A 26,794-nucleotide genomic window follows, 5' to 3' on the forward strand; every position below is an offset into this window, starting at 1 on the left:
AAACTTAAGTTAGAATTGAATGGAATAAGAGTGAATTGAAAGTCTCCTCCCATTGGTTAGAGGGTTGACTTTTATACCTACGAAAGAGTGATCGATTATACATGATCCTTTAATGACTATCAACTCCTCAAGATGATAGTTTGTACCCTACGAACGTGCACCGATCGACCTGTATGGGTTGGCATCGTGCGACGTTGTTTCGAGTTTTGTGGAGCAACTCTGTGGTGTTCGACGTTGCTCCAAGCTTTGCGGAACGACTCTGTGACGTTCAATGCCAACTTGTATGACACCGAGCAAGATGGGTTCTTTCCTACGAACGAGTGCCAATCGACCCATAGGGGTCCCGTCGTGCGAAGCCATTCTGAGTTTTCCAGGACAGCTTTGTAGTGTTCGACGCCAACTTGTACGGTGTCGTACAACACGAAGGTCGTGGGGTCACCTTGTTCGGGCCTGAGATGTCACGTTGTCAGTCTAGAGGTCCTTTGTCGGCCTTGTCGTGATCTCTCTAAAATGAGATCCAGCTTTTACATTCTATTATCACTAATCTATGCAAACAAGTGATTGATCTTATGAAATGATTGATTAGTTTGACAAGAGGGCAACATAAAAATGTATCTGAGATTCGAACAAGTAAATATGAACAAAGGCTATTAATAATTGCCTAAAACTGAACCTAGAATCTACGGAACAGAGTCTCAACTATCACGTTCTTTAAACACAAAAGCAAGCGGCAAAGTCAATGTTACATCTGAGAACGTCATACTAACGAAAGATAAACAAACGAATTACAAACACTCTTCTGGAATGACAAGATCTCAACAAATAAATATGGTACAATTAACTAGTTGCAGCAAATCGGGTTAAAGCATCAACAGTTCTTTAAACCCCTAGTACCAGGTTAACATAATTGCCAAAGCTCTGATAAATCTGAGGCCAATAAAAGGAACAAACAACATGCAACCACAAAACAGTTAACATTGTTCGAGCAGATATCAAACATATACCCAAAATATCATCTCCTTAAGTCCATAAAACTTACCTATTTCCACTCGGTAAATCTTTCAAGCCAGCACATATATATACGAAACATGCCAGATTGCATATGTTGTATAACCCTCCAGATGTGGCTGTAGCACAAGGTTCAGAAGGGAATATCAGTACATGAGCCCTCGATTACAGGCTATGATGCAACGTATAAACATGTCGAATCCCACCAGTAGGTATACCCTTGGCAGACAAACTGATCGAGCAGTTCTCTAAGCAAAAGGGTTTCCACCAAAGGATGCAACAGGACCTTGTGAAGTTAAGTCCCTGGTTATACCAACAATATTTAGAATACATACCAACTGCCAAAAATGCAGGACAAAGGTATTCAACACAGCCTACTGCAATTGAGAGCTTGGTACCTGCCCTGCATTGTATGCTAGGCTTCCTGAAACAGAAGAATCAAACACTTTTAACAGTGTGATGATATATAATCGATGGACTCACTGAACGCTTTACCTTGAGGTACAGGCATAACGCAAGCTGCAACTGAATTCTGTGAAAACCATGTTTGGGGCTGTCCACCAAGTAAATTTGTAGGCAAAAGTTGATTTGGCAATGCAGCTTGCAATGAGTGCATGTCTGGAAACTGCAAAGAAAAGCAACACACTTGAACCAGTATCCTATCAGTGATTCAGTAAAACTGATGCTTCATATTTAGAAATATGGATAGTTTTTTTATGCATCCATCCAACAACTCTAGATCAAGATAAATTGTTTGGTTACTTTATTGAAATGACCTAGGATCATATTTTGTTGAACAAGATGAGTTCATTTGCATTTTTTAAATGAGTTTTGGATGCTACATGGTTTCAATCAATGAAGACCATGCTTCTCGATTTCGATTCAAGACTCCATCATAATTATTTTTCTTTTAGTTCTGAAAATGAACCCCCTGTTCCTACTAATAAGCTACCAGCCAAACTAATGTTACTATGACAAATGATACACTATAGTATAAGAGATTTTAGTGCATAAGTTAAAACAACTACAGTGAAATATCAAAGCAAGTAACTACCATTCTTTTCTAACTGAATCTAAATGTCATCAAATGTTATGATAGTCGTCAACTCATACTGTATTATAACTGAAAGGCGCAGGAAAAGAAAATTTTTTTTTGCCTATTAGGTACTCTTGTAGATTTCAAACTCAATTAAACCATGCAAAAAGAAAAACTGCTTGCTAAACAATTCTGTTTTCTTTAGATTTTTCTGCCTTTTAACAGAAAAATAAAACTATCTTCCTTCTGACTAAACTTTTGAATTCAAACTTTCCGGACCAAAGCAAGATCTTAAGTGTTCTAAAAAACCACAAACAAAAGGCTACATCAGAACAGGAATTATCACATAAATTTCAATGTAATTTCTAATTGCTGAATACCAAATTATCTGTGTCTACATCTGAATCATATGGAAGATCAAATGGATTTGTTGATTTCTGTTCTTGAGTAGTCCCTCCCTGCAAAGAACAAATGGATTCTCATGTAAGACGAATGCATTTTGATACATGCTATCGTTATATACAAACCTTCAAGGAACAACCAATATACACTACAGAATAGACAGTTACTCATTGAAGAAGAAACTCAAATCTTAGCAGTACAGTCATCATATATTTCCTAACAACAATTGCTGCAGAAGGGATCAAACAACCTCCTCTGCTTCACATATACTGACATCATACTGTTCCAGGAATTATCAATCATCACCCAATTATCCAATTAAAGCATGTGTGAAACCTGGCCTGGTATGGTACATATTGCATGCTGTACTGCACCATGCCAGGCCTTGCAAGTCATTAGCCCTAGCATTACCAAGCCTTGCACAAGGCTATGTCAAATGGGATGTACCACAAAACACACTCTGAATGCAAGTTATGAACTGATTAGCAAACAACATTATGGATCAAACAGAAAGTTCTATGAATTTATCTGACTGCTCTTTGGAGGATGTCTAGTTGTCATACAAATTTCCAGTTGCATACTTCCTCCAGGACAATAATTGCTTAATATATCTGATAGCACACTCACATTCCAATGTCTCTTGAGCCTAGGCACAAGCTGTGAGGAGATGAAGTCTAACTAAAACAAGATGCCAAACATGATGGCTTATAAAACACAATTTAAAGACGAAATACATTAAAATTTGGATGTCATTATCATGCATTATTAATTTACATAAAATTAATTAGTCTTTCATTAGGTCAAAGTCTTTCATTATTAATTTACATATAATTAGTCTTGCATTATTCAGCCAGTTGTAAATCACAATAACACAAAGGTGGTTAAAAAGAAGAGGATAATGGAAGCAACACAAACAATAAATAAATAAGTAAAAGACAAACTGACACATCAAAACCTAAATGTTTCAATCTCTTTTACAAAAAAAACCTCATGGCTAAACTCTTTTCATTTCTCAAGATACAAAAATTCAGACTCTCTTTACAAAGATAGACCTACTTAATCTGTTGCATCACATATACCTTGTGATTATAATGGATACAAAAGTTTTAAAAAACGTATAATATTAGGTACTTTAGTGACAGACACTGAGGAGGATGATAGGATTGCCTATGGATGTTGCTGTAAGTAGAGCATGGCAAGAAAAAATTGGTGTAGCCAATTGATCAGAAAAATCAAGTACCAACAACTTCTCAAATTTCATCCTTGGTCAAGCACTTGGTCTGCTTATCTGCAAAGGATTAAATACACTAAAAAGTTTGAAGATTCCACTTCTTACCTTAAAGTAATGTGAAGAAAACATTGCAGTACCAAAAAGCTTTACACAAGGTAGTTTAATTATATCTCCTGACTCCTAAATGCCCATTGCTTATGTATAATGATTTGGAAATCCAATCTGGTTGACCATGTCTTCAACTCAAATTGTACAACATATAATAAGGTATCTATATAGAATTAGGGTGTGAACAACCAAGTTCTGATGCAAAAGTTGTTGCAATAACAAATTTGGATTTCTATTTTCAACAGAAGCAACACTGAATTCATAATCATACAGAGTAAATACAGTCAAAATGTTAGTGAAAACCCTCCAAAATAAGTACAATTGACTAAAAGACTTGTCCATCACAGGAATGGAAGTTCTTTTCTTTTGTTCCAATTCCATCACTTTGAGGGGCATAAATCTGCCAAAGAAAAGGACAGCTTGTCGCCTGATCACAAGATCTTCAGCAAATTATATTTTTTAATGTCATACTCACTCTTCCATCATCTAAACCAGCAGGCTAATTATTGTATGACTTTAAATAAATCCCTATATAAACAAGAATTTGTTCAATCTAGCTGCCAGCAGTGGATGCAGTAGCAGTGCAACTAAGCTATGCTAGAAGAGCCAACAAGGAAAGAGATGAGGTTGCTCAGGTGGGCAACAGCACCTTCAAGGTACATGCAGGGGCTAGACTTTGTTTTCAAGGGTGTATGAATAAGGAAAAGATACACGAAAGAACTATAAAGTTGCATGGAGGCAAACCAAAAATGGCAAACAAAATACAGAAGAAAACAAGGAAAGCACTTCACAACCAGAAGATCTAGTCTAGTGTCTATACCTTTTGTGGACCATAATGAAGGGCTTGGCACCACTCATTTATGTTAGTGATGCATAAATTGCCCATGTCAGTACAATGTATACTCACTCAAAATTCTCTTCCCATTAGATCACACTATCATGCCCAACTAAATTCTAAATCTAATGGCATATACATCAATAAAAAAGTTAAACTCTTTTCTCAAGGTTTGTCGTACGTAGTGTACCACTCGTCAGATCGGTACATGAACCGCCCCATACCGGGCGATACAGGTTACATGGCCCCGTATCGGGTGATACGAGGTCTGTACCGATCAAAAAGATCAAAAACCGATCGTTACCGACCTGTAACAGTTGGTAACGATCAAATTTTGACCGATACCAATCAAGGGCTGAGATTGTCCTATTTCAAATAGTCAATTTGACCGTTAGAATAAAAGGAAAGAGTTTCTAAACCCTTTCCTCCTCTCTCTTTCAATTCATTTCACTCTTTCAAACTTTTCAACTCTCTTAAACATCCATAGCAGGAGGAAGATCCCCCTTGGTCAGAACATGACGGAAGGAGCTGAACACCATCGAGTTAGACTACTCTAGGAACTAAATACACCCAACCATCATAGTCGTCCGCCCAACGTACAAAGGCAAAAGGGAAGGCACTAGTATCGGCTGCATCGTTGGAAAGAATCAAGTCGGGCATTGAGACACCTTCTCAATCGCATTCAGCAACTCGCTCGGTCCAGAGACATAGCAGCAACATGGACAACAGTGTCTTGATTGATGATGGTGGCGACGTCAGGGAGTCAATGATCCTGTCTATATAATTTGAGAGTGGTGTATAGACCGAAAAATAATATTTTATACATGTCATCCAAGATTCAGATCATGGAACTCGACAAGATACTAGTCAAGCTTATACACATAAGGGAAAGGTAGTAGATGATTTTGAGCAAATATGACAGAACCAACACGACATGGACACAAAGCGAAGCTCATCATATTCACAGCCATTGTATTACAAAGAAATTTAAGATTAACAACAGTACAGTAATAGTTGGTCATTATTAATTGAGCAACAATACGATGATCGATCTAATGATACGGAGCAACAAATTAGTGGTAAAAGTAAAAGTTTCGACATTGATGCACCAACGGTATACGGTATATTAGTATACTATGTAGTGGGATCAATTTCAGAATTGGGTCCGACAAACATATCAAATTGATATACAAATATATAAGATCAAGGACCCTAATTCACCACCCATGGAGTCTTGTCGTTCTTTATAGTGGTAGAACCAAGTATATCCATCAATTGATTATTTGATTCATTTGAATCTTACCATTAAATTATTTAAAAAATAATCTAACAATTCAAATCATTTCTTTGTAGATAATTTAATATCAATGGAAGAATGGTCCGAAACATATCATAAAGTTACTCCTCAAAGTCCAAAAAAGATATCACTATTCTTTTTAAACTTAGATTATTTTTGCTAAAATTATACTAAATTTATATTTATTTTCAACTTAAAAATCCTAATCTAACTTTTTTTCATTTTTCAGAAATTTCTTGAGCTATTTTTAGCCATTTTTATGTATCGTCGGTACGTGCCGCCATATCGACACATGGTATAGATCAGTGCGTACCATATAGGTACACCCTTACGGATTGATAAGACGAACCCTATCTTTTCTCCTCTCTTCTACTGAAATGGACATTATTTCATATGTATATTATCATTACATAACCTTGCTAAACACATGAATGACATTGAACTAGAAAATCCCTTTCTGCCTCAACGATGCTAAGTCTTTGTTAACAACTTCACAGATCATTCAGAATAAATATAAAAGACAAACCTTCAAGAATGGAACTGAGAAAAATGAAGATCCAGATGAGCCATCATATGGTACATTAAGAGCCGAAAATTCATCTGTGCTGAAATTTTGTGAACCAACCTCGACAGGTACCTTCAATATTTCAGAAGATAAGCATATAATGCTGATGAGCACAAGAAACTTGTGCAACATCATAATTGAAAAAGTACCTCTTGATATTGTAAACTGGAATATAGAACCCCAGTTGCAGGAGGATTGTGCACCAGAACTTTTGCTTCATTGGTCTGCAATAGTTTGTCAGATGATGTTTGCTGAAAATTTCCATCAGAAAAACCAAATGCATCCCAGGTCTGCAAACCAAAAACATGACAAAGAAAAAAGAAAAAAAAATCTAATTGAGCATCATGGATGATATTGAGGTAGAATCTGTGAAACATCATTGACCTGGGAACTAATAATATAGAAAAATGGTTGCCACATTCCTCACCTGAGAACTTTTATCTGTTTCTGATGATGGTATAATTTCACTATGCTGGTCAGCAAAAAGCAAAAAAAGGTCCTGATCTGCATTTTGTGGAAATTGATGCTTTATAGCCTGAGAAACCACAGAAGTAGGGTCCTTCTGTTCAGAAGCAGGATTTGCTTGAGAAGGTAAGTCAAATGTGGCCCACCCCACACTATCAGAGAATGATTTGGTCAATTCTTTTTCTTCTGAAGGGACAGGAGACAAACGTTGATGGTTAACAGCAAATACATCTGTAAATGAATTGGAAGAAGGAATTGGTTGTTTCATAACTGGTAGACCAAAAAGATCCTGACTCCTGGCATGTGTAGGAGCAGAGTCTTGCATCACAGAGGGAGTTACAGCTATATCTGGATGCTTGACTGGAGATGAGTTCTCTGACTCGAGAACAAGATCAATTATGTTACTTGAACTAGATGGTGTCAAAGATGCAGAGTTACTGTCAAAGGATCCGAAGCTACTTGATGATGCAGTCCTCTGGACAAAGAGAGAAAAAAAACATTATATATCCATCACTCATGTAGTCACATCACCAAAGAAATAAGTTGACTAATTAGTGAATAACTTATGTATAATAGACCTGTGAATGTGGGAACCCATTAAAATTCTTCTTGATATTTGCATCAGCATATGTATTCGACACTGAGGGTCGTGTATCTTCAATCAAAATATTTCTTACTTGATGTAAAGGAGGACTGCTATTATCAGTGTCCTGCAGATTTGGTGACTGGCCATAAAATATAGATGAACCTCCTCCACTAGTAATGGAGTAGTCTGAATTCCTTGAATTAGGAGTCTCGTTAGCAAATCTATCCTCATACAACTGCTTTGCTTGGTGACCTGGACTGAACATGAAGCTGGAAATCTTGCCTTCATACAGACTACGATCTGAACCAGGTTTTCTTGCCAGCATCCCAGACATTTTGCCATTGCATCTTTCTTCATATTGACCATCATAAGGTGGGCTCTGTGAGAAGGAATGATAAGAACTGGCTCTCCTGTGATCTTCATGGTTCTTGTGGGTCTACCCAGAGTACAAGGACAAAAAATAAATACAATATTAAAAGAACTAAAAAACTGCTAAATGACAAATATAATAAGCATCATAATTTAAATTTCAAAAACAATAAGATATCTTTGGAGTATACCTGCATGTCTCTTGGTGGCTTGTCAGAGGATATCCCACCAGCATACTTCTTTTCCACATAAACATATTTGATGAATTCTCTCAACTTATCAAGGTTGCTGTAATATGTATCCGAAAGTCCATGAAACTTCAAGCACACTAAAAACAAGAGCATGGCAATAAAGTTCTATTATTTACCTGCTACTAGGCAACCTCATTTTTTCTGTATCCCAATCCTTCAAGAATATCTCTCTGGCACGCTGCGCCAGAAAATTTTACATGAAATTTTTGCATAGCCTATTTCTGATGTATTACATTGAATTTTTCTGGTTACCTGATTGCCTCCTTTTTGTAGAGCCTCAACTTCTTGAGAAGTAAATTTTGCCATAGATATCGATTTCACACGGTGAGTAAACTCACGACTGTATGGTAAATAAAAATTATATATAAAATGCCAGAAAAGAAAATGTGAGAACTCAAGTAGCTATCTCTTAATAATATTAAATACCCAAAATATCAATCATCCAAGAAGCTCCAACCGCAATACAATCAATATCTTGATATCAATAAGAAAAATATGCAGCTAAGCCAGTTTATGTCCCTAGTAATAGGTGTTCAAGTAAACCCCACAAACTCTCATGATAAGTCTCATGATGGATGTGAGATAATGAGAAATTCTGTATACTCAAGATCCATATTTAGTCTTCTAATTGTTGAAACATGATAGATTGTCCAAAGCAGCCGGTCATGTATATTTGATAGTCCAGTGCATGAAGTTTTAAAAATATGGGATCTAAGAGAACACTGCTGTAAGACAAGTTCAAGTATTCCTTCTTCTAGTTATGTTTGGATAATCTACATTAATGTCTACCCAGTTGATCTTTTCCAATCATAAGTGTCTTAAAGAGTCCTAGGAACATGGATGGTCTTTTGATAACGGTGTAGGAGATGTCTTTTAATAAAGGGTATAGCCTAATGTGGTTATTGTATGTGACAATTGAGTAAAATCTGCCTGTCAACCATTATTCTCCATTTCCTCTTACTTCCTCTATAATTTTTTATACTACTATTTCCTACTGTTATCATCTCTGCTACGTATAAACCACAATAGCTGTTGCTCTTCTTCTCCTTTACTCCAGGTCTTCACTTTTTTTTTTCAATCTTGCCGTTTACTCTGGGCTGTTCCCACTTTGCTCGTATTACTTTCCCGATACCCATTACTCAAAAATTATTCAGTATAATTTGGTAACTGGTACCAACATGAAAAACCCTATTAGAATTATTGACCCTAGATACCAATGCTAAGAAAGTCAAATCACAAAAGAATACCCAGAGGATAGTCAACAGGCTACCAATGAGAGGTAAAGATTAGCAAAATCATTTTTGGGGCTGCCTTATGGGAAAGTACAAAAGAACACCCAAATCCTTTATGAGTCCACTACAACATCAGACATTGAGCATGAAGAACAAAAGTCCAAATGTTTCTTCCTATCTCAAATGTTATCCATTGAGCAGAAAGAAACCACAATGGCTGTGAAGCAAATTAAAATTTTAATCCAGGGGTCAGGAAATAACGGACTTTTGCAGCGACCACACTATCCTTCTTTAGGTTTCAGCTGTCAAATAACTAGTGTTACGAATGGACACAGAGTTGAAGTTCCATCTTCCAAAAGTAAAGTCAAACTCGTCGATTTGACTGATGGAAAACACTATGCTAATGCAAGAAGGCCGCAATATCACATGCTAAAGAAAATCAATCAGTCACTCACTGTATTCCGCTGCAAGTCACGCAGATGAAAGTCCAAAAATTGACGCAAACGTACTGTGGACCCTGCACCAAGAGCAAAGCAAACCAACCATATCAGCACCATATAGTCATACGAAAAGGAGAATATCAAATCGCACAAGAAGAAATCAAAGAGTCATAAAAGCGTAAACAATCTGATGACGGATATTTACCCAAACAAGGGAGTTTCAGAGAGGAATCTCACCAGACTGTTGCAGTTGATGCACTTCCTGTTGGGAGGAAGCTTGAGGAGACCTCTGATGATCTTCTCATTCCTCTCGTCCTGCTTCTTGCTACTCATCCTCTCCTAATTCAACAAGAACCCAGCGACTCCGACGTCCCGTTCCAGTTAGCTCCAAGGATAATAAAACCTAGCCTCCTAAGCAGACTGCGAATCCAGCGCCTCCGATCTGCGGATCTCGGCCAAAAGCGAGCTGAAAGACGAGCAAATCACAACTTGCGTTTCGCGTGAGGAACTCCAGAGATTTAGAGAGGAAATAGAGAGAGAAGTACCATCAAGATCGACCAAGAGGGAGCGATGCTTTGGGGGATTCCGGCAGTCGGAAGGGCTGCGAGTGGGAGCGGAAGCGAGATTTGGGCGATCGCCAACAATAATGACAACAATAATAGCAGTGCAGTAGGAAAAGGATGGGTATTAATAGCTACAAGGGAAGCCGGGCCGAACAAATGGAAACCGCAAGGTGGAGGAAACCGGTGGCTTAGAAGAATAGAATGAACTGTGTTAATAGTCATTGTGGTCGTTTCTTTGTTGGTGTCTTCGCCATCGTCACGAAAGGAGGCGACGAAGAGGGTGACCGGGGTTTTTACAGTTACTGCCGGTGAGTGTTCTGATCGATGGGTGGTACGACGGCACGGCGATCAGATTCAAACCGGTCGATGACGTTTAGATTTTTAATTAAAATACATAAATTTAGTATTTACAAGAAAATTTAATTTGGTTTTTTTTTTTTTTCTGGGGGAAAACGGAGGTTGGGTACCGGTTGGGGTGACGGGAACCGATCGTTTTAATCACGAGACCCCATAAAAGCTCGATGCCGCCATTGTCGTTACGAGCTGAGCAACGACCGGAAGATCCGGCGAGAACCGCCTTCTGTCATGTGCGGTCCGCAATTGAATTCTGTGACAGCGGCAACGTGCAGTGTGTACGATGGGAGGCTAGTATGGTCCCTGTTGTCGCCAAGGCATGGGATCTTTCTGCGTAACCCAAAACAATGGAACATTGTTATTGTGGAGATAGTGACAGAAGAGTAATGATGCAAGTTAAGTGCCCTTCAGTGCCAAGCTAAAGAACTGAAACAAAGCAAAGTCCGACCCATTCTCGACGCCCACGCGCGCCCCCAAACCCTCATCCTGGCTCTGACAGCTGCCTCGTCCCGCCACCACCGCCTTCCTCTCTCGCCGTAGCTGTCGGTGGCATCGAGAGTGGTGCTCCATGAATGCGATTTCGATCGCTGCGAAGAATCCAAGCGATGATGAATCTAGTTTGGCTGTGAGGGTATTGGTTTAGTTTGTTGAGTTCGTAACTTCCTTTAAAAGGAGCACGCAGATGCTAATAATGTGTCGTTTAAATTATATGAATGTGGATGCTGTGTAATTGGCTATAGAAAGCATATCGAAGAAGCTACAGGTGAAAGCTGACCAGCTCGTGCGATTACTACGACTAATTTTCTACCAACTCCCACAGGTTTTAACAACCAAACTAACATGAATACACTGATGATAGATAAGGGTGGACAAATTCACACTCGGCTTGTTCCTAGCACAAATTCATACTCACTAAAGTTGTTAAGAACGAATTGGCTTAACGAGATGGTGCACAAAATTGGCATCAAAACCCGAGAAATACAGAAAAGCAGGCTGAGAAGCAACCATAAAGATGTTATCCACCGGTGATGATCTCAACAAGCAAATGTCATCTGTTAGGAAAATAACCAGAAATGAACAGAAAACACAAGGTAGCCAACATCTCAAATCATTCTGAACAAGCAAAATCTTAAGACGTAAATGCAAAAAAGCTGACGTAAAATAATCCACATAAATTCCTCTAATAGTTCTGTCGGCTCTCAATGTCCCTTGAGCACTCAAGACCAGCATCGAGAGAGAGAACATATCAACAAGCACCTCCTGGCAATTTAAGCCTGATGAGAAAAAAGCAAAACATGTATAAGGGCAGAGTTTATTTCGATTTGTAAAACACAAGTAGGAGCTGATATATCTTGTCAAATCATGTCAAAAGAGATCATGCAAGCACGAAAAACAAATTCCAGCAGCATAAATAAAGAGAAGATACCTTGCTGGCAATGTTGCTGGAGAGCCAATCAAGCCCCTCATACAAACCCTCACCAGAAGTAGCGCAGGTACTCTGGATGTACCTGAAAATAATCACGATGAATGTGCCAAATTAGACAGGACCTGCAACCTCCTTAAATCTCAAATGGTTTACTTGAACACTAGCTGTCTTGCCTGCTTATTACAAAATTCTTCAAATTGCTCACAAAGAAAAAGGAAGAATAATCTTTTCGTGCGGTATTTGCCTAAATATGATAGTTCAGGAGATGCACATATAAAAAAGATCACTATTTGTGGTCTAATTGTATATTCATTACTTATGTGTGCTAAATCATTTGAATCCTTCACAAAAGAGGGAGGGAAGATTGCTCTTTTTTATTTAACAACAGTGATTTGCCAGACAAAAGATAAAGTTCAGCTTTAGATTTTAAGCTTAACGAAAGCAGAGTGTCATACCAGTGTCGTTGCCGCAGGGAATGCAGACCAAGTTTGTCCGTGATCTCAGCAGCATTCATTGCATTCGGAAGATCTTGTTTGTTTGCAAAAACAAGCAAAACAGCATCCCGTAGTTCATCCTACCAGTACAAGATAGAATTTCTCATGTTTGTGATAATCAATTTATATTGTTAAAATCTGATCCATTTGTTTGCAAGGGTTATGCACATACAAAATAATTTAAGTAGATGTACATTTCTGTATCAACTATGGTAGTAAAGCAGAAAATACAAATAGATAAACAGTTTTTTGCAAACAGGGAACTAGTATGATGCACATTATAGTTGGTGTTATCACTAATAAGCAGAGACAGGAAACAAAACCAAAGGGGTCAAAAAAGTCATTACCGAATGGAAGAATTTACCTCATTCAGCATCCTGTGGAGCTCATCCCTCGCCTCAACAACACGATCTCTGTCATTGCTGTCAACAACAAAAATAAGGCCCTGTGTGTTCTGGAAGTAATGCCTCCATAGAGGTCTGATCTGTTGTCGACAAGATCATATCACCAAAACAATTATCAGATCAGGTAACAAAAATAAACAAATTCCTGTGAGAATAATGATGACAAGGATGATTTTCTTAATTATATTTAACAAGCAACTACATCAGCAGATCTCACGCAAAAACCATACTAATCAAACAACTCGTATGAGCTAACGCTAAAGCTACGGTACCTTGTCCTGACCTCCGACATCCCAAACAGTGAAGCTAATATTTTTGTACTCCACAGTCTCAACATTGAACCCTGCAGTGAAACACTAAAGCAAATTAAAATTGCCACAAAAGAAAGAGTGTTTATGAGAAACTCATCAATATTGCCACCGTCCCTGACTCCCTCCTCCACAACAAAACATGAATTGACCACATAATCACAGCAACATTTTAGTGATCCAAATGGAGAAACATAGATAGAATTGAAGTACATTGGAAAAAGAAAGAACTGAGAACACAAGAAAATCTCCACAGGGATTTACAATAGGTCATGACATTCTAACCAAAGAATTTTAAAAAAAAAAACACTTACACTTCGTGAGGTGCATTAAAAATACGATAATAATTAACATTAAATTTTCCATAGACTTGTAAGCAGCCTTATATTTTTAGCCCTACCCATGGATACACATACCAGCATGTAAACACAGTTTGGGATAAAAGATTATATCACTTTCATACTATAATTAACTGCTAGTCAAGTAATAGCAAAACTATTATCCGGTAACGCAAGAGGAAACCCATTAAGGCTTAAAGGAGCTCAAACATTCGGTATCATTTTTTACAATAACAGTAGACGTAAACGAATATGATGGGGAAAAAATAGGGAGACAAAAAGCTCACCGATAGTGGGAATGGTGGTGACAATTTCTCCGAGCTTGAGCTTGTAGAGGATGGTCGTCTTACCAGCAGCGTCAAGACCCACCATCAAGATCCTCATCTCCTTCTTCGCGAAGAGGCGACTGAACAGCTTCGTGAAGGTGAGCCCCATTGCTCCTAAGCTGTTACATCCAACACGCACGGATCCAAGATCTAAGGAAAAAGAAACAAACTATCCAAGAGGAGATCGAAAATTTGTAACGCAGATGGGAAGATCTACGACCCACGACTACGGGCGTCAAATTCGGATTCATAACCGACACGAATGAAGAGATCTCTAAGATCTGCACGTGGATCTCGAGAGAGCACAGTTATAGGGTTCCGATCCAGAATCTATAGAACAAATTCAAGATAAAAGGGGAAGAGGCGAGGAGAACAGATCAAAGATCTAAGAAGGCGATCTGAAATGCGAAGGAAAGCAACCGATCAAAGGATCGAGAGATCCAGGCAAGAAAGGGGAAGGCTCAGTTACCTGGAGATCTCCGCGGGATGCAGAGAGGAGGGACCGATTGGGTGGGGCGGGCGGCTTCGCGCTTTCGAGCCCTGAGATGGGAAGAGGCAGAGGGGGTTTTCTATTTATCCGTCGAAAGGCCGGCTTTCGCACGTGCGACCACCCCGGTTGGCCGGGCGACGACCGTCCTATCACGTGACTACGAGTGATGGAGAATCAATCCACTATCGCACTTGTAGTTTTCCCACACAGCAGCGTAATTATTTTTCTTTAAATAAACCCATTTCGATCACCGGTCCCCTCTCATCCCCTCATCGCCTACGACTCCGTACACAGGCTAACCCCGCCAACTGCTCCTCTCCCCTGCCCTGATCACTTGTATCTCCGTGGACAGACTGAAAAGCTCCCATCCTTGGTCACCTATGCTTTCGCGCACTAACTGACAACACCAGTCGACCCTCTCCCCTCTCCCCTCTCCCCCTCTCCCCTCTCCCCTCGTCTGGCCACCAGCCGCCTTCCTGCGATGATCGATAGGTCAAGTGACTAATTACAGTTAGGGCTGTGAACGCAACGATAATTTTTCAAAATTATAGAGATAAAATGGTGTATGAGAAATTTTTCAAGTTTGAGGCTCTCTAAGGAAAAAAAAAATCCAAAGTTAATGAGTTTTTTTTCAAGAATTCACGTAAATATATATATATATATATTCTTTTATTTTTTAATATCTAAATGATAAATATCTATTTATAAGTAACATGAGAAAAAAAATGGATGGATTTTTTTAGGAGAAAAGAAAACAGACATAGCATCTAATTTATAATTAGGAGAAGACTTAAACAAATAATCTAGATAGTAATTAAAAAAAATTTAAATCATGAAAAAAACTCTAAAGTTTGAGAATTCCTTATAGAAACTATGGCGATATGAAAAAGATTATTTTACCCTAACCTCCATCGTGCCTATCATTGTTATCTTCTTGCACCACTTTCTTCATTACCCCTGTGCCTTCGTTAAACCTAGAGACATTACACACGTAAAGGGAGACAACCAACAAGGGAGACTAACAAGGTCAGCCTATGAAAAGGGAGGGAGAGGCAACAAATAGGACCAACCTACATGCAAAGGCACAAGTGACCAAGGGAGGAGAGGGGGATGACCAATAATACCAACCCACACGCACGCGAAAAGGGCCGACTAACGAGATCTATGTGGAGGCACAACAACCAAAGGAGGAGAGGAGGTGGCCAATGAGGTTAACCCACACGCAAAGGCGTATACGACCAAGGGAGAGCGACCAATGGGGTAAAGGACAATAAGGTTAAATAATCATTTAAAAAAAACTATTTAATTTTTTTTTTAAGTTAGGACACTGTGAGAAATTCCTAAACTTAAGATTTTTTTTTAAATTTACCCTTTAAAAATAATAATTAAACAATAAAATTTATTTGCAAGAAGCTGCAGAGGAAACAGAGTAAGTATTAGAAAAACAGTACTGGCATCTAATCCTAATCCACTAATATAAATTCAGATAAAAATAATTATGCATAATAATGAATATATCATATCCAAAAGTTCATTTGGAACTTCCCAGATCTAACCAATACCAAAAAATAACATCAATGACTAGGAAAACCTTACACTGAAGTCAATCTCATTCCATCTCTAGTGGTCAAAAGGATTAGAACGACAGAACACAGTTACAGTGGAGAGACCGCCAGTAAATTGATCATACAACAGGAATTAGGCGAAAAAAACTTCTCACCATTTATCATTTCTAATGTCACAATGGCATGCTTAGTTACACCAAGTAACCATATCAAAATCATACATACAGTGGCTAAAAGAAGCAACTGCTCCATAATCTCATTAAGAACTGTTATACATATGATCTAGCTAATTTACATACATTGGGACCTCCGGTTATGGAAATCGTGGAATCCAGGATTGTACTCGTCTTCCGACATTTTCCAGGTCTAGGTCCTGGTGTCAATCCCAGCCTCAGCATCACTCAATTCTTCATGCCTCTGTTGCAAGTAGTAATCACAGAGTTCCAAAAGCTGATCAGCAAGCGGAGGAATTCCAGGATTACGGCCGTCATTGTATTTATGTGCATTAAAAGTTATCTGCCAAATATCATGCCTGAAGTCCTCCCTGGTCCTGTACTCCATGTTTCTGACCTTGTCTCTGATGGTGGAAAGGTCCATTGGCTGCTCTATGATGTCAAGATAATCGGGGGCTTCTTTCTTAGTCACAGGTTTAAGGAATAGGTAAGAAACCTCATAATTATCCCTCAAGCTCTCTACGATACTCCCCAAAATGTTGGAAAATTCAACCTGCCAGTAATCAGTGTGTTTAAGTGCATACATATAAAACTTCTGTCATAACATAATGATAGACAGCAACATTCAAGCATTTTCCAAACCGTTCATGTTCCATTTTTTTACAAGAACTTTTAACATATATAACTTATTAGGCACTACTTCACTTGCAACCACAATAACTTTGTTACACAATAACATAGGCCATTTTTCTGAAGATCTATTTGATCCCCAAATTTCTAAAGATCTAATAATAAATAGCAAACATGGTTAATCAACTGGTAAAAATAAAATCCATTGACCCAAAACATTATCCTCGACCTGCTATTTAACTCATTGAATTATTAAGCTGTTTTTACTTTTGCGCTCAAAAGAGCATGACTGAATAGTTTCTCATTACAACCACACATCTATGACTGTATAAATCAGTTGTTTGAGCACTGGGATGAGAATTAAACAAAAATCAGCTAAGGTACGAAAATCAAAGTCCAGTCAACCTAGGGAGACCAATTAAGTTCCTCATTTTTACTACATTTTGCTTGTGTAACTAACTTCACCAAGATTGCTGTCATTCAAGGCTAAAATAAGCTAGCCAGATCAGGGCTGATTGCACTTGTAGGGTTGGACATGGACCCAGCCTATCTAGTAGCCTGTCAGAAAGGGCTTTGCATGAACTTGACATGGACCAGTCAGGATGAACTTCAGCCAGATAATCAGGTTGAAGCCAAAGGCAAATAAAAATTCACACTAAGCTATAAGTTCAAAGTAAAAAACCAAACTACTTCCAAACCTGATTCAGCAGACACATACTTCCCTAAAATTTGGTAGGTAAGAAGAATAAGATATTTTAATGATAAACTAAAAAAATAGTACTATGTACATGTACATGAATGATACATTCAATGATTTGATGTTTCTTTATAAAACATTTGAGCTAGCCATTCATCTATCAAACATATGCACAAGGAAATGTGTCCTAAACTTAGGTGACTGTAAGTAATGAATTTAAATCAGGTGTTTTGGCTGAGGATGAAAGAAATATATAGCAAATTGGCTTGGTTTTGAGATGACACACTAGTTGTAGCAGTGTTGTCAAAGGCACTAGATGCTAAAAAGCACTAAGGTTTTAAAATGTCCGAGACACTAGGTGCTCGCTCAAGTGAAGCTAGCCACTCATCAATATAAAAATTATAAAAAACATGGAACAATTACTAATTATACAACAGTAATGTGTTTCTTAAGCTACCACAGTGAAGAAGAATGGAATAGATTCTCGTATTTAGTTATACAGTAAAATGGAATAATCATTAACCAATTTTACTAATCATGCTTAAAATGATTAATCATTTTCCTAAATCCTCTCTTACCCTAGTAGATACAGTCAAACAACAGCAAGTTGTATGTCTTCTTCAATAATGAGCAATGTTGGATTTGGGAAGAAGGGGCACTATCACAGCGAGGTAGAAGTAAGGACAAGGGGAGGACAGTGGAAATGAGGGTGGTTAACAGCGAGAAGGGATGAGAGCAGAGAAGAGTTAGCAAAAGGCAGAGCGGAAAGCAGAGTGACGAGACAGCAAAGGGGCACCTCGAGGTAGCAAGGTGACATGGCAAGGCAGTGAGGCTGGCCGACAACATGAGGCCCCGAACCAGCGAGGTGAGGTGGAGAGGGAGTAAAGCGAGCTGGCGAGGGGAGCCAGTGAGGCCAAATGAGCAACTCGCTAGGTTACTAGCAGGTCACATGATTTTGAAACAAATTGTTGGGTTTTTTTCCTTTTGCAGACATTAACCCTATCCGTTTGAGCCAACTCACTAGGATTTGGTTCAACCTGCAAGTACACTAACGAGCTTCCATGATTTCCATAGGATCAGATGATCCTACATTCCAGATCATGATTATATGTTGGCTGCTTGGACTGAGCCAAGCGAGTACTTGGACTGCCCAGTGCCTAGGCTTAGGTGCCTGCCTAGGTGACTTCACCAAGTTGTAGTGTAAACTAAACAAGTTAATATTAGTTGAAGATAAGGACAGATGTATTCATGATTTTGAGATCACAACATAAACATACTTCTTGGGACATCAAAAGAATTACAAAAGTGGAAGAATACAAGTTGGTAATTGTCAAAGCAGAAGAAGACTCATATAGCTGATATAGGCCATTGCCCTAGAAGATCAACAGGAAACTAAAAGAAGCGGGCAAAGCATTAAGTACCAAAAGAGTAACTCATACATACATCAATTCCTCCTTTTAATAAAACTATTTATTTCACAAATTATGAAGTTGGTAAAGATGACTTTTTGATTGAGGCAAGGCAGCAAGCTCTATTTTATCCACTCTGTCTAAATCTTTTGTTCTCTCTGAAACATGAATTTTAAATCTTCAAAGAACAGTCAACTGATTGACAAAAAATATCAATGTACATAAAAATAATAGCAGATGAAGTAAATTGAGTTTGACCATATTCATATAATAAGTCACATTAATCTACAGTGCTTGCACTTTATTCATTGCATGAAATCCACAAGGAATCACATAATTCCACTAAATCATCAAATCATTAGATTCTAACAAATTAGTGAACAGGGAGAAAAAAAAAATTTCATAAAGAATGCAAATTCTAGACAAGAAACAAATAGGTATGAAAATGTGATGGTTTATAGGTATGAACAGGTACAAAACATGCTATATTTTAAGGTCCATTGAACAAGTTATGGTTTTATCACCTTTTCTTTTAGAAATACATGTAATCATTTAATATGTTATAACAGAAAAAAGCGATGATTCTATGAATTTTAAGGTCCTTTAATCAGATTATTACCTCTCCTCCTCTACGGCGTTTTGCTACTGGTGCATAATCCAATTGTCCTGGTTCAACCATAGCCCGCCTCTTTGCAGCTCGATCCCTTTCAGGTATCCTTCTATCATTTCTGTAAGGCCTGTGCTCTGATAAGTACTCATCTCTGAAATCTGGTTTCACCGTTTTTTTCTTCTTCTTTGCCTTTCTTAATTCCTCCTTTCTGATTGCCTCTTCATATCTTCTGGACTCGGAAAGTCGCTGAGTCTCTTCTTGCATCCTTCTTTCATCCTCTAGCATCCTCCTAGCTTTCTCTCTGCTTCTCCTTTTCTCCTCCTCCTCCACTGACCTCCTGCCATGACCTTGATACCTTTTAATTGCCTCTCCAGCAAACAACTTGTTCTCTGGCTTTTTTTGCTCCTCATAACTTGACAATTCGGCAATTTTCTTTGTTTTTCTGAAGTCATAGTCCATTTCAGCATCATAGAATTGTCTGGATGGCTGTCTGGGTGGCTCTATGTTAGTATTAACTTTTGGCTGTTTAATAATAATTTTCTTTTTAGGTTGATCTTTCTCTGTGTCAACAGGAGGCCGTATTACAACAGCATGCTTTGGCTTTTCCTGCTGAACATCCTCGGTCTTCTTTTTATTAGATATTATTATCTTATTGATCTTCCCTGTTGATTTAGACTCAATATCTGCATCAGTAATATGTTTATTAAAAGAATGAGCCCCTGACAAAGTTTTCTCAGAAGGCTTGTCGGCTGGACCACACTTGAACTTCACTGGAATAATTTTCCCCTGCATCTTTAATCCTGCCTTTTCAACATTTTCTGATGCTTCAACCTCACTGACCTTGGCCAATGCATTAGATATTGACTTCTTGCTGGGAGTTTTCACTTGAAACTGACCTGCAACATCAGGATGACTAGGTTTCGCGGTAGCACTTTCCAGTTCCGAAGTTTCTGGTTCTTCTCTATACTTGGGGCAGTTCTTATTGGTTCTCATGTGTCCAAGCTGATCAAATACAAAAAAGTCAGTGATCGTGATTCAAGATATTTCACATTGTGCACACGTATCTATCATATACAAACCTGACCACAGGCTCCACAGACAAAACTCTCCCTTACTGGTTTATCACTCTGTTTCTTTTCCTTGAAAACCTGATCCAGCATGCAACTTAGTAAATAGTAATTGTACCAATTAAACTACTAGCCAAAATAAATTTATATACCATGAAAATACAAGTAAACCTGTGAATGTGATATGTATAAGACCAGTAGTTCACCATACATGTAAACCTCTAAAATTATACATGAATAAATCCTTTTTGTCTTTAACCGTACTTACAACAATATAAATGGTAGCCACTGTATTTAGGACAACAAAAATCTAACATCTCCTAGCTAAAAAAAGGGTAACTTTTTATAGAAAAGATGATAAGTACTTGTTTAAAATCTTGGGTGTAAATTACGTAAGCAAGATAAAACACTTCGTTAATTACTTTTTCAAGAAAAGTTACAAAAACACTTACATGATCAAATTTCAAACAGAAGAGCAAGGACACAACCAGACAATGTTAGGTAATTCTACCTTAATTCCTTCTTTTGGAGCAACACTTTTTCTTTTTAGTAGTCCAGTTGAAATGTCCTCACTCACTCCATTTGCTTTCTTGGGTTTTATTTTGCCAGGCAAGTTCATCTCAGGATGAAGTTTTTCAACCTGCATAAAATTATTATTTACTTTTCAGTTGGGTAGGATTCCTGCCAACACTTTAGATAGAACATCAACTGAGAGAAAATGACAGCAATTCAGGATATTTTGTTAATACAGATCAAAATGGTCATAAGTCTATCATTAAATATGCCACCAAATGAAGTACCTCCTTGGTCTCTCGCAACATGATGTCTTTGGAAATATATGAGCCATCAGCATGAGATGCAATAATGGTCTGTCCAACTCCAGTGCTAGTTTTTTTGGTAAAATCAGTATTCTCTGGACCTAAATGAGAACCAATGGCTTCCATTCCAGCTGGTTTCTTTTTTTTCTTCTTTATTTCAGCTCCATCATCTGCACATAATTGACAAAATGATGCTAGGCACAAGTGGTATAGTGGTATACTGACTTGTCTGTCTATTTTGTGAGTCATAAATAAATTGATCAATAGAGGATCTAACATAGAGCATACAAGTAATATAGGATATGCTTAGAGCACAAACATGTACATCTTGAACTTCTTCCTCAAACTATCCTCTATCGAAGCAACACTTAATTGTTCAATACTGAAAATGTATTTTATCTCTTTTCTAGTAACTTTGCTTATCCACCTCTATAGTTCTATTTCAACTACATTTCTTTTGCATATATTTCTCGACTGTCCAACATTCAAATGCATATGGCTAACCTAACAACTATTTTCTAACCAGGAACCTTTTAGTACTTATTTTTTCCAATCAATTTCCTACCCATCCCACATTTTCTTTATTTTATTTTTCTGTCGGCCCATGGTGTATTCAGGATTACAATACTTAAATTAAATAGAATAAATTTTTTTGACATAAGTCATCTAGTCTTTTCTAAATTGCACTCGATGGCATTGGTGTTGTACTTTCAAAGATCAGACATTATCCATGATCATGATGATCATGATCAACTTTAAGAGATGACATAACTTCAAGATGAGACTATGCTGCAACCTTTATTCATCCTTAAACCACCCCAAGAGAAAAACATAAAAGAAAAAAATTGGAGCAACACATGGCAATTCAGAAAACAAGAGGAAAAGTGAAGCACCTTTTCTAATGTTTACACTAAAGTGGCAAAAATGCAATGTAATAATACTTCATTCTTAATTATGCTCCAGCCATCAAGTTATTTTTCTACACTTAATATGGAGTTGTATTTCAGCTTAATGTGAGTATATCCCATTTTTACCAATCATCAAGTCATAGATTGCTTGCATAATAAACAGCACGGTTTTAGAGAAATATTTGATCGTCAAACAGTTGGAAGTAGTATCATAATTGATAAATAGGAACAATTAGAAACTTAATCTACCAGAATTTTAGCCAAGAGGTCAGCATTATTATCTACAAGCATATAATTTGCTACACGTAAGTCATTGTTGCTCTTACCCTCAAGCAATCTATGTATCATAGCTGCTTCAGCTTTGTCATCTTCAATTTCTTCTTCAGTTTGAGTTTGAGATGGACACCTTCGCATTTTAAGACCCTTAACACCATCTGCCTTTTCACCTCTCATGTCGGTATTACCATCATCTTCTTCATCAAATTCCTCAGCATCCAGCAAATTCTCAAGGTCTCCAGCAAATGAATCCAGATCACTGATTGCTTCAGAATCACTGTCATTTTCATCACCATCAGCAGCAGAAAGACTCTGAACTTGTCGGTCCCAAATTTCCTGACATTTTTCTCTAGTCTGCTGTTGTAGCTGTAGAAATGACATCCTCTGCCCACGTGCAAACTTATTTAGTGTTGTGGCATCAACTTTGACTCCTGCTGCAGCCTGCTCACTTGAAAGTTTGCGTACCATAGCAATACGATGCCACCTAGTTAACTTATCAATTTGCTCTTCGGGAACATTGAATTTTAAGAGGACCTACAAGGGAACAATATCAAAAACAAATGTATGGGTTATGTGCAAACTTATAAGATGGAGTAGACGACGAAAAACTGAGCAGTGAGATTACTTCCAGAAAATGACAACAGGGATGTTCTCATAAAATTAAAAAAGTAACAGTCGAAGTTTCAGAAAGCACATTCAATAAACTCACTTTATTGCAAAATTTACATAATTAGCAACTGTCAAAGTCACATGTCTTAGGAAAATTAAAGAGATATTGCTTCATCAATATAGCCTGATCTAGAAGTATTATGGCAAATCTAGACAAATAAAAGTGGCAAGGAAAGCTTAACAAAAAAAAGTTGATACATTGAGAGTAGCATATACCTCACGTGCAGCATCCATGCTTAATCTACGAAGATCAGCATCAGTCCCAGTGACTGTTGAACTTCCTCGAGCAGCAGCTGCCTTTTTCTTTGATATTGCAGATGAAATAGGGGGCTTTGAAGTTACACGGACATAGCTAAATCCTAGTCCACGTCCAGTAGGATCACCAACACCAGTAATTTCCAAGCGTTCAATATTTTCACGATCCTAAGAAAGAAATGATAATTAATACAAAAGAATATATATAATCTGGCTGTGGATGACCAACCATCAAAGAAATAATAAAAAGAATTAAGTTTTTGTTGAACCTTAATTAAGTTTGAAAAAACATTGACCAAAAATAAAGAACATTGTCGAGTTAAACAATCATGATTTAATTATTACCATCATACCTAGCCTTAAGTTTATAATGAATATATATTCAGGGTCAATAATTTGAATTAAAAAATGTAAATGGGACATTAAAGCTTGTTGTTGTATTGTTGTTGCCGTAATTTAAATTAAAAAAATGTCAACTTCACAGAAGTTGCAAGGAACATTTCAAATATCACACAGATACTAGTTCCCACAACTTGTTGGATCAGCATGGTACTGAAATACTGTGCAGTTATTTATATATATTGTCTGGTGTTGCTAAAATATCAAAAAAATAATAAAAATGAACAAAATACCAAGCGGTACCAAGTTGTAAGGCCAATATATATTGGTCAGTATGAACCGGACAAACATATATTTTAAATGTAAAACATTTCATACCAAAGCACAATCAAATCCTAACAAAGATGCATGAATCACACCAAAAGTATGTATAGCAAGGCTATCAAAAGGCCAACCCAGTTTAAAATATGGCCAGAAACAAACACTAGAAGTGTTCACTTAGTTTATGAAGCATGTGCAGGAATAGTCCCATATTCAATAGGCCATATGAACTATGGCGGAGCCACTAAAATTGAAACTCCAAGTTGTCGCTATTTCTTGTTTTTATATCTCTTGGTTATAAACCTTTCCTTGACCTTTTTCATATCTGAAACTGCCAAGCAATACTAAACATGCAATTAAGACAGTCGTCAAACATTAACCCACTGTACACCCTTATTAGCACTTCCCCAAACTAAACCTTTGCCAATTTCCCCCTAACACATAATGGTTTAAATAGGCACTCGAGCACTTGCCTAAGCGCTCGAGTGAGGCGAGGCCTGAGCACCTCAAAGCTTGACCAGGCGACTCTTCAGTGAAGCGTCGCCTGGGCGCTCGCCTGAACCCAAACGCCAAGCACCTCAAGCGAGCGCCCGATTGAAACAAAGCAACCAAACCAGAATATCAAGTCTGGTTCAGTTGAACAGTAGCTTAATTGGTTCGATTGAACCAACTAAGCTAAATAATGTTACTAAACTTGCACATGCAACCTCCCCGCACGACCCCGAGCCACAAACCCTACTTCGTGCGCAACCGTCGTCTCTGGCGCTTCCTTTACTACTGCCACCACCGCCAATGCACAAGACTGACGCTTCCTCAATCGCCGATGGACCGATCCAAAGGTCTATCATTCGTGCGCAGTTCCCTTCGCGGTTACTGCTTTCGTGTACAACTCCTACCGTTGAGGGAGAGGACCGTAGCTTCCTTCGTCAACGACGAACACATATGAAGCTTCCTTTATCCACGACATCGCCGTATACAGTTGTCGCCGCCATCGTCCGAAGCTTTCTCCTTCGCTACTACTATCGTCCACAGCTTCCTCCATCGTCGCTGTTGTCGTTCGAAGCTTCCTCCACCACTGCTACTGCCTACTGCCATCCGCAACTTCCTTCGCCGCCACCGCCATCGTCCAAAAGTTCCTCTGCCACCACCACCCTCTCCTTCCCCACTTACTACTATTAGGGTTTCAGGATTAATGGTAAGTGTACAAAGCAATTCAAAAGATTCATCAAAAAATTCAATAAAGGATCCTAAAGATCCTAATGCAGTTACTTGCATCTTTTGTGATAAGACTACTAGAGGTGGTATTTTTCATGCAAAGCAGCATTAAGTACAGAACTTTAAGAATGCATCAGCATGCAAGAAATGTCCACCTTATGTAAAAGAAAAGTTGTTGGCTTATATGACTAAAAAAAAAGATGCAAATGAATGAATCTTGTAAGATTTTATCCAAGAATAATGTTGAATATATTAGAGATGATAAAAAAGATTATTCAGAAAATATCAATACAAGTGAAAAAATATTATATGATAGAAAAGGAAAAGAAGTCCTGATTGTTAAGAATGGTAAAAAAGGACCGATGGACTTATATATGTATCAAGGATCACAAAAGCAACAAGGTTAAGCAGGAGCAAAATAAAGACAAACAAATATAAGTGATGCTTGTGATAAGGGAAAAAGGAGAATAATTCACTAAGGTTCGCAATACCGAATGGTACGGGCGGTACATATTGGTCCGCCAATTGACCGGCATGCGGACTGCCTGCTACCGAGCAGTATCAACCCGACTACGACGAGGCTAGGAAGAAGAGGCATTCGAAGAAGAGGGTGAAGCTTCAAGAAATAGTACCCGACGTCGCCTCCTCCGTCGTCTCATTCTTTGCTACGGCACCCATTGCCATCACTCCCTCGACGCTGCAGGTCTTTCGCACCCGCTGTCATCGTTCCCTCGACATCGAAGAAGATTCTTCTTTCGTTCCTTCGCTGCAACGCTCGGTGCCATCCCTCGACACCGCAGCTATTCGCCTAGGGTTCGAGTGAGCGCTGCTAAGTTATATATTTTTTATATATTTAATATCATTTAAATATAATACATTTAATATCGTTTTAAGCGCACCATCGTTAACTATTTTATAGTTCAATGATTTTATATATTTTTATATATATTTAATATTAAAATTAATTTTAATATTTTTTAAACATACTGCTCGGTACGCTCGTACTATACCAAGAAAATGTTGCCCACACCGTACCGAGAATCATCTTTTATGAAATCTAGAGAAATGGTATATGAGTTGCTTGGCAAGTTTGTAGAAGAAATTAGTGAACAAATGTTGTCCAAGTTATAACCGACAATAGAACCAACTACGTGTTAGTTGGTAAGATTTATCTTTTTAATTTCTTTTATCTTTTAATTACTCTGTCTTCAATTTGAATAGAAGAATTATGTAACTCCTAAGTCTTATCAATTTTGTTATCATTTATCTTAGGTAAATTACTTGAATAAAAAAAACAACACCTATATTGGACGC

General features: G+C 38.0%; 3 protein-coding genes across 13 annotated transcripts in view; all 3 read right to left on the reverse strand.

Annotated features, from left to right (window-relative positions):
* Window positions 1-690: 690 nt before the first annotated feature.
* Window positions 691-10,597, reverse strand: LOC103975788 (probable ADP-ribosylation factor GTPase-activating protein AGD14). Of its 10 annotated transcripts, none has more exons than XM_009390873.3 (16): window positions 10,371-10,597; window positions 10,063-10,291; window positions 9,841-9,902; window positions 8,406-8,493; window positions 8,270-8,331; window positions 8,094-8,190; window positions 7,625-7,969; window positions 6,910-7,422; window positions 6,632-6,772; window positions 6,444-6,554; window positions 2,425-2,502; window positions 1,504-1,633; window positions 1,407-1,432; window positions 1,215-1,311; window positions 1,040-1,127; window positions 691-927 (listed from the first exon to the last, which is right to left on the reverse strand). In XM_009390873.3, the coding sequence occupies exons 2-16, from the start codon at window positions 10,156-10,158 to the stop codon at window positions 888-890; spliced, it is 1,974 nt and encodes a 657-aa protein (XP_009389148.2). In that variant the 5' UTR covers window positions 10,159-10,291; window positions 10,371-10,597; the 3' UTR covers window positions 691-887. The 10 variants fall into 10 exon arrangements, 7 of the variants coding, with proteins under 7 accessions (XP_009389148.2, XP_009389147.2, XP_009389146.2 ...); XM_009390872.3 differs by having other exon boundaries at window positions 1,227-1,311; window positions 7,526-7,969; window positions 10,371-10,591; XM_009390871.3 differs by having other exon boundaries at window positions 7,526-7,969; window positions 10,371-10,590.
* Window positions 10,598-11,721: 1,124 nt separating this feature from the next.
* Window positions 11,722-14,686, reverse strand: LOC135631098 (ADP-ribosylation factor 1-like). Of its 2 annotated transcripts, none has more exons than XM_065138504.1 (7): window positions 14,508-14,686; window positions 14,000-14,188; window positions 13,339-13,409; window positions 13,027-13,146; window positions 12,624-12,742; window positions 12,169-12,250; window positions 11,722-12,016 (listed from the first exon to the last, which is right to left on the reverse strand). In XM_065138504.1, exons 2-7 carry the CDS (start codon window positions 14,145-14,147, stop codon window positions 12,011-12,013), a joined length of 546 nt encoding a protein of 181 aa, XP_064994576.1. In that variant the 5' UTR covers window positions 14,148-14,188; window positions 14,508-14,686; the 3' UTR covers window positions 11,722-12,010. The 2 variants fall into 2 exon arrangements, with proteins under 2 accessions (XP_064994576.1, XP_064994575.1); XM_065138503.1 differs by having other exon boundaries at window positions 14,000-14,157; window positions 14,508-14,674.
* A 1,540-nt stretch (window positions 14,687-16,226) lies between these two features.
* LOC135630903 (transcription initiation factor TFIID subunit 1-like) overlaps window positions 16,227-26,794 on the reverse strand; it is a 28,415-nt gene continuing 17,847 nt past the window's right edge. The window contains exons 15-21 of the mRNA XM_065138201.1: window positions 23,567-23,773; window positions 22,732-23,215; window positions 21,480-21,667; window positions 21,191-21,319; window positions 20,692-20,760; window positions 19,622-20,614; window positions 16,227-16,819 (exon numbers count right to left, since the gene is read on the reverse strand). Coding sequence (XP_064994273.1) covers window positions 16,460-16,819; window positions 19,622-20,614; window positions 20,692-20,760; window positions 21,191-21,319; window positions 21,480-21,667; window positions 22,732-23,215; window positions 23,567-23,773 — 2,430 coding nt within the window. The 3' untranslated portion in view covers window positions 16,227-16,459. The remainder of the gene's footprint in view (window positions 16,820-19,621; window positions 20,615-20,691; window positions 20,761-21,190; window positions 21,320-21,479; window positions 21,668-22,731; window positions 23,216-23,566; window positions 23,774-26,794) is intronic.

Source organism: Musa acuminata, chromosome BXJ3-2, assembly GCF_036884655.1.
Source record: "Musa acuminata AAA Group cultivar baxijiao chromosome BXJ3-2, Cavendish_Baxijiao_AAA, whole genome shotgun sequence".
In the NCBI taxonomy this organism is placed as follows: domain Eukaryota; kingdom Viridiplantae; phylum Streptophyta; class Magnoliopsida; order Zingiberales; family Musaceae; genus Musa; species Musa acuminata.

Coding starts and splice junctions, on each gene's coding strand:
- LOC103975788 (XM_009390871.3), bottom strand. CDS start 10,158: ATGAGTAGCAAGAAGCAGGACGAGAGGAATGAGAAGATCATCAGAGGT. Junction 9,903..10,062: donor GCATCAACTGCAACAGTCTG/GTGAGATTCCTC, acceptor CTCTTGGTGCAG/GGTCCACAGTACGTTTGCGT. Junction 6,773..6,909: donor AAACAGATAAAAGTTCTCAG/GTGAGGAATGTG, acceptor TTTGGTTTGCAG/ACCTGGGATGCATTTGGTTT.
- LOC135631098 (XM_065138504.1), bottom strand. CDS start 14,147: ATGGGGCTCACCTTCACGAAGCTGTTCAGTCGCCTCTTCGCGAAGAAG. Junction 12,743..13,026: donor TCCACAGGATGCTGAATGAG/GTAAATTCTTCC, acceptor TTGTACTGGTAG/GATGAACTACGGGATGCTGT. Junction 12,251..12,623: donor TCCCTGCGGCAACGACACTG/GTATGACACTCT, acceptor GATTATTTTCAG/GTACATCCAGAGTACCTGCG.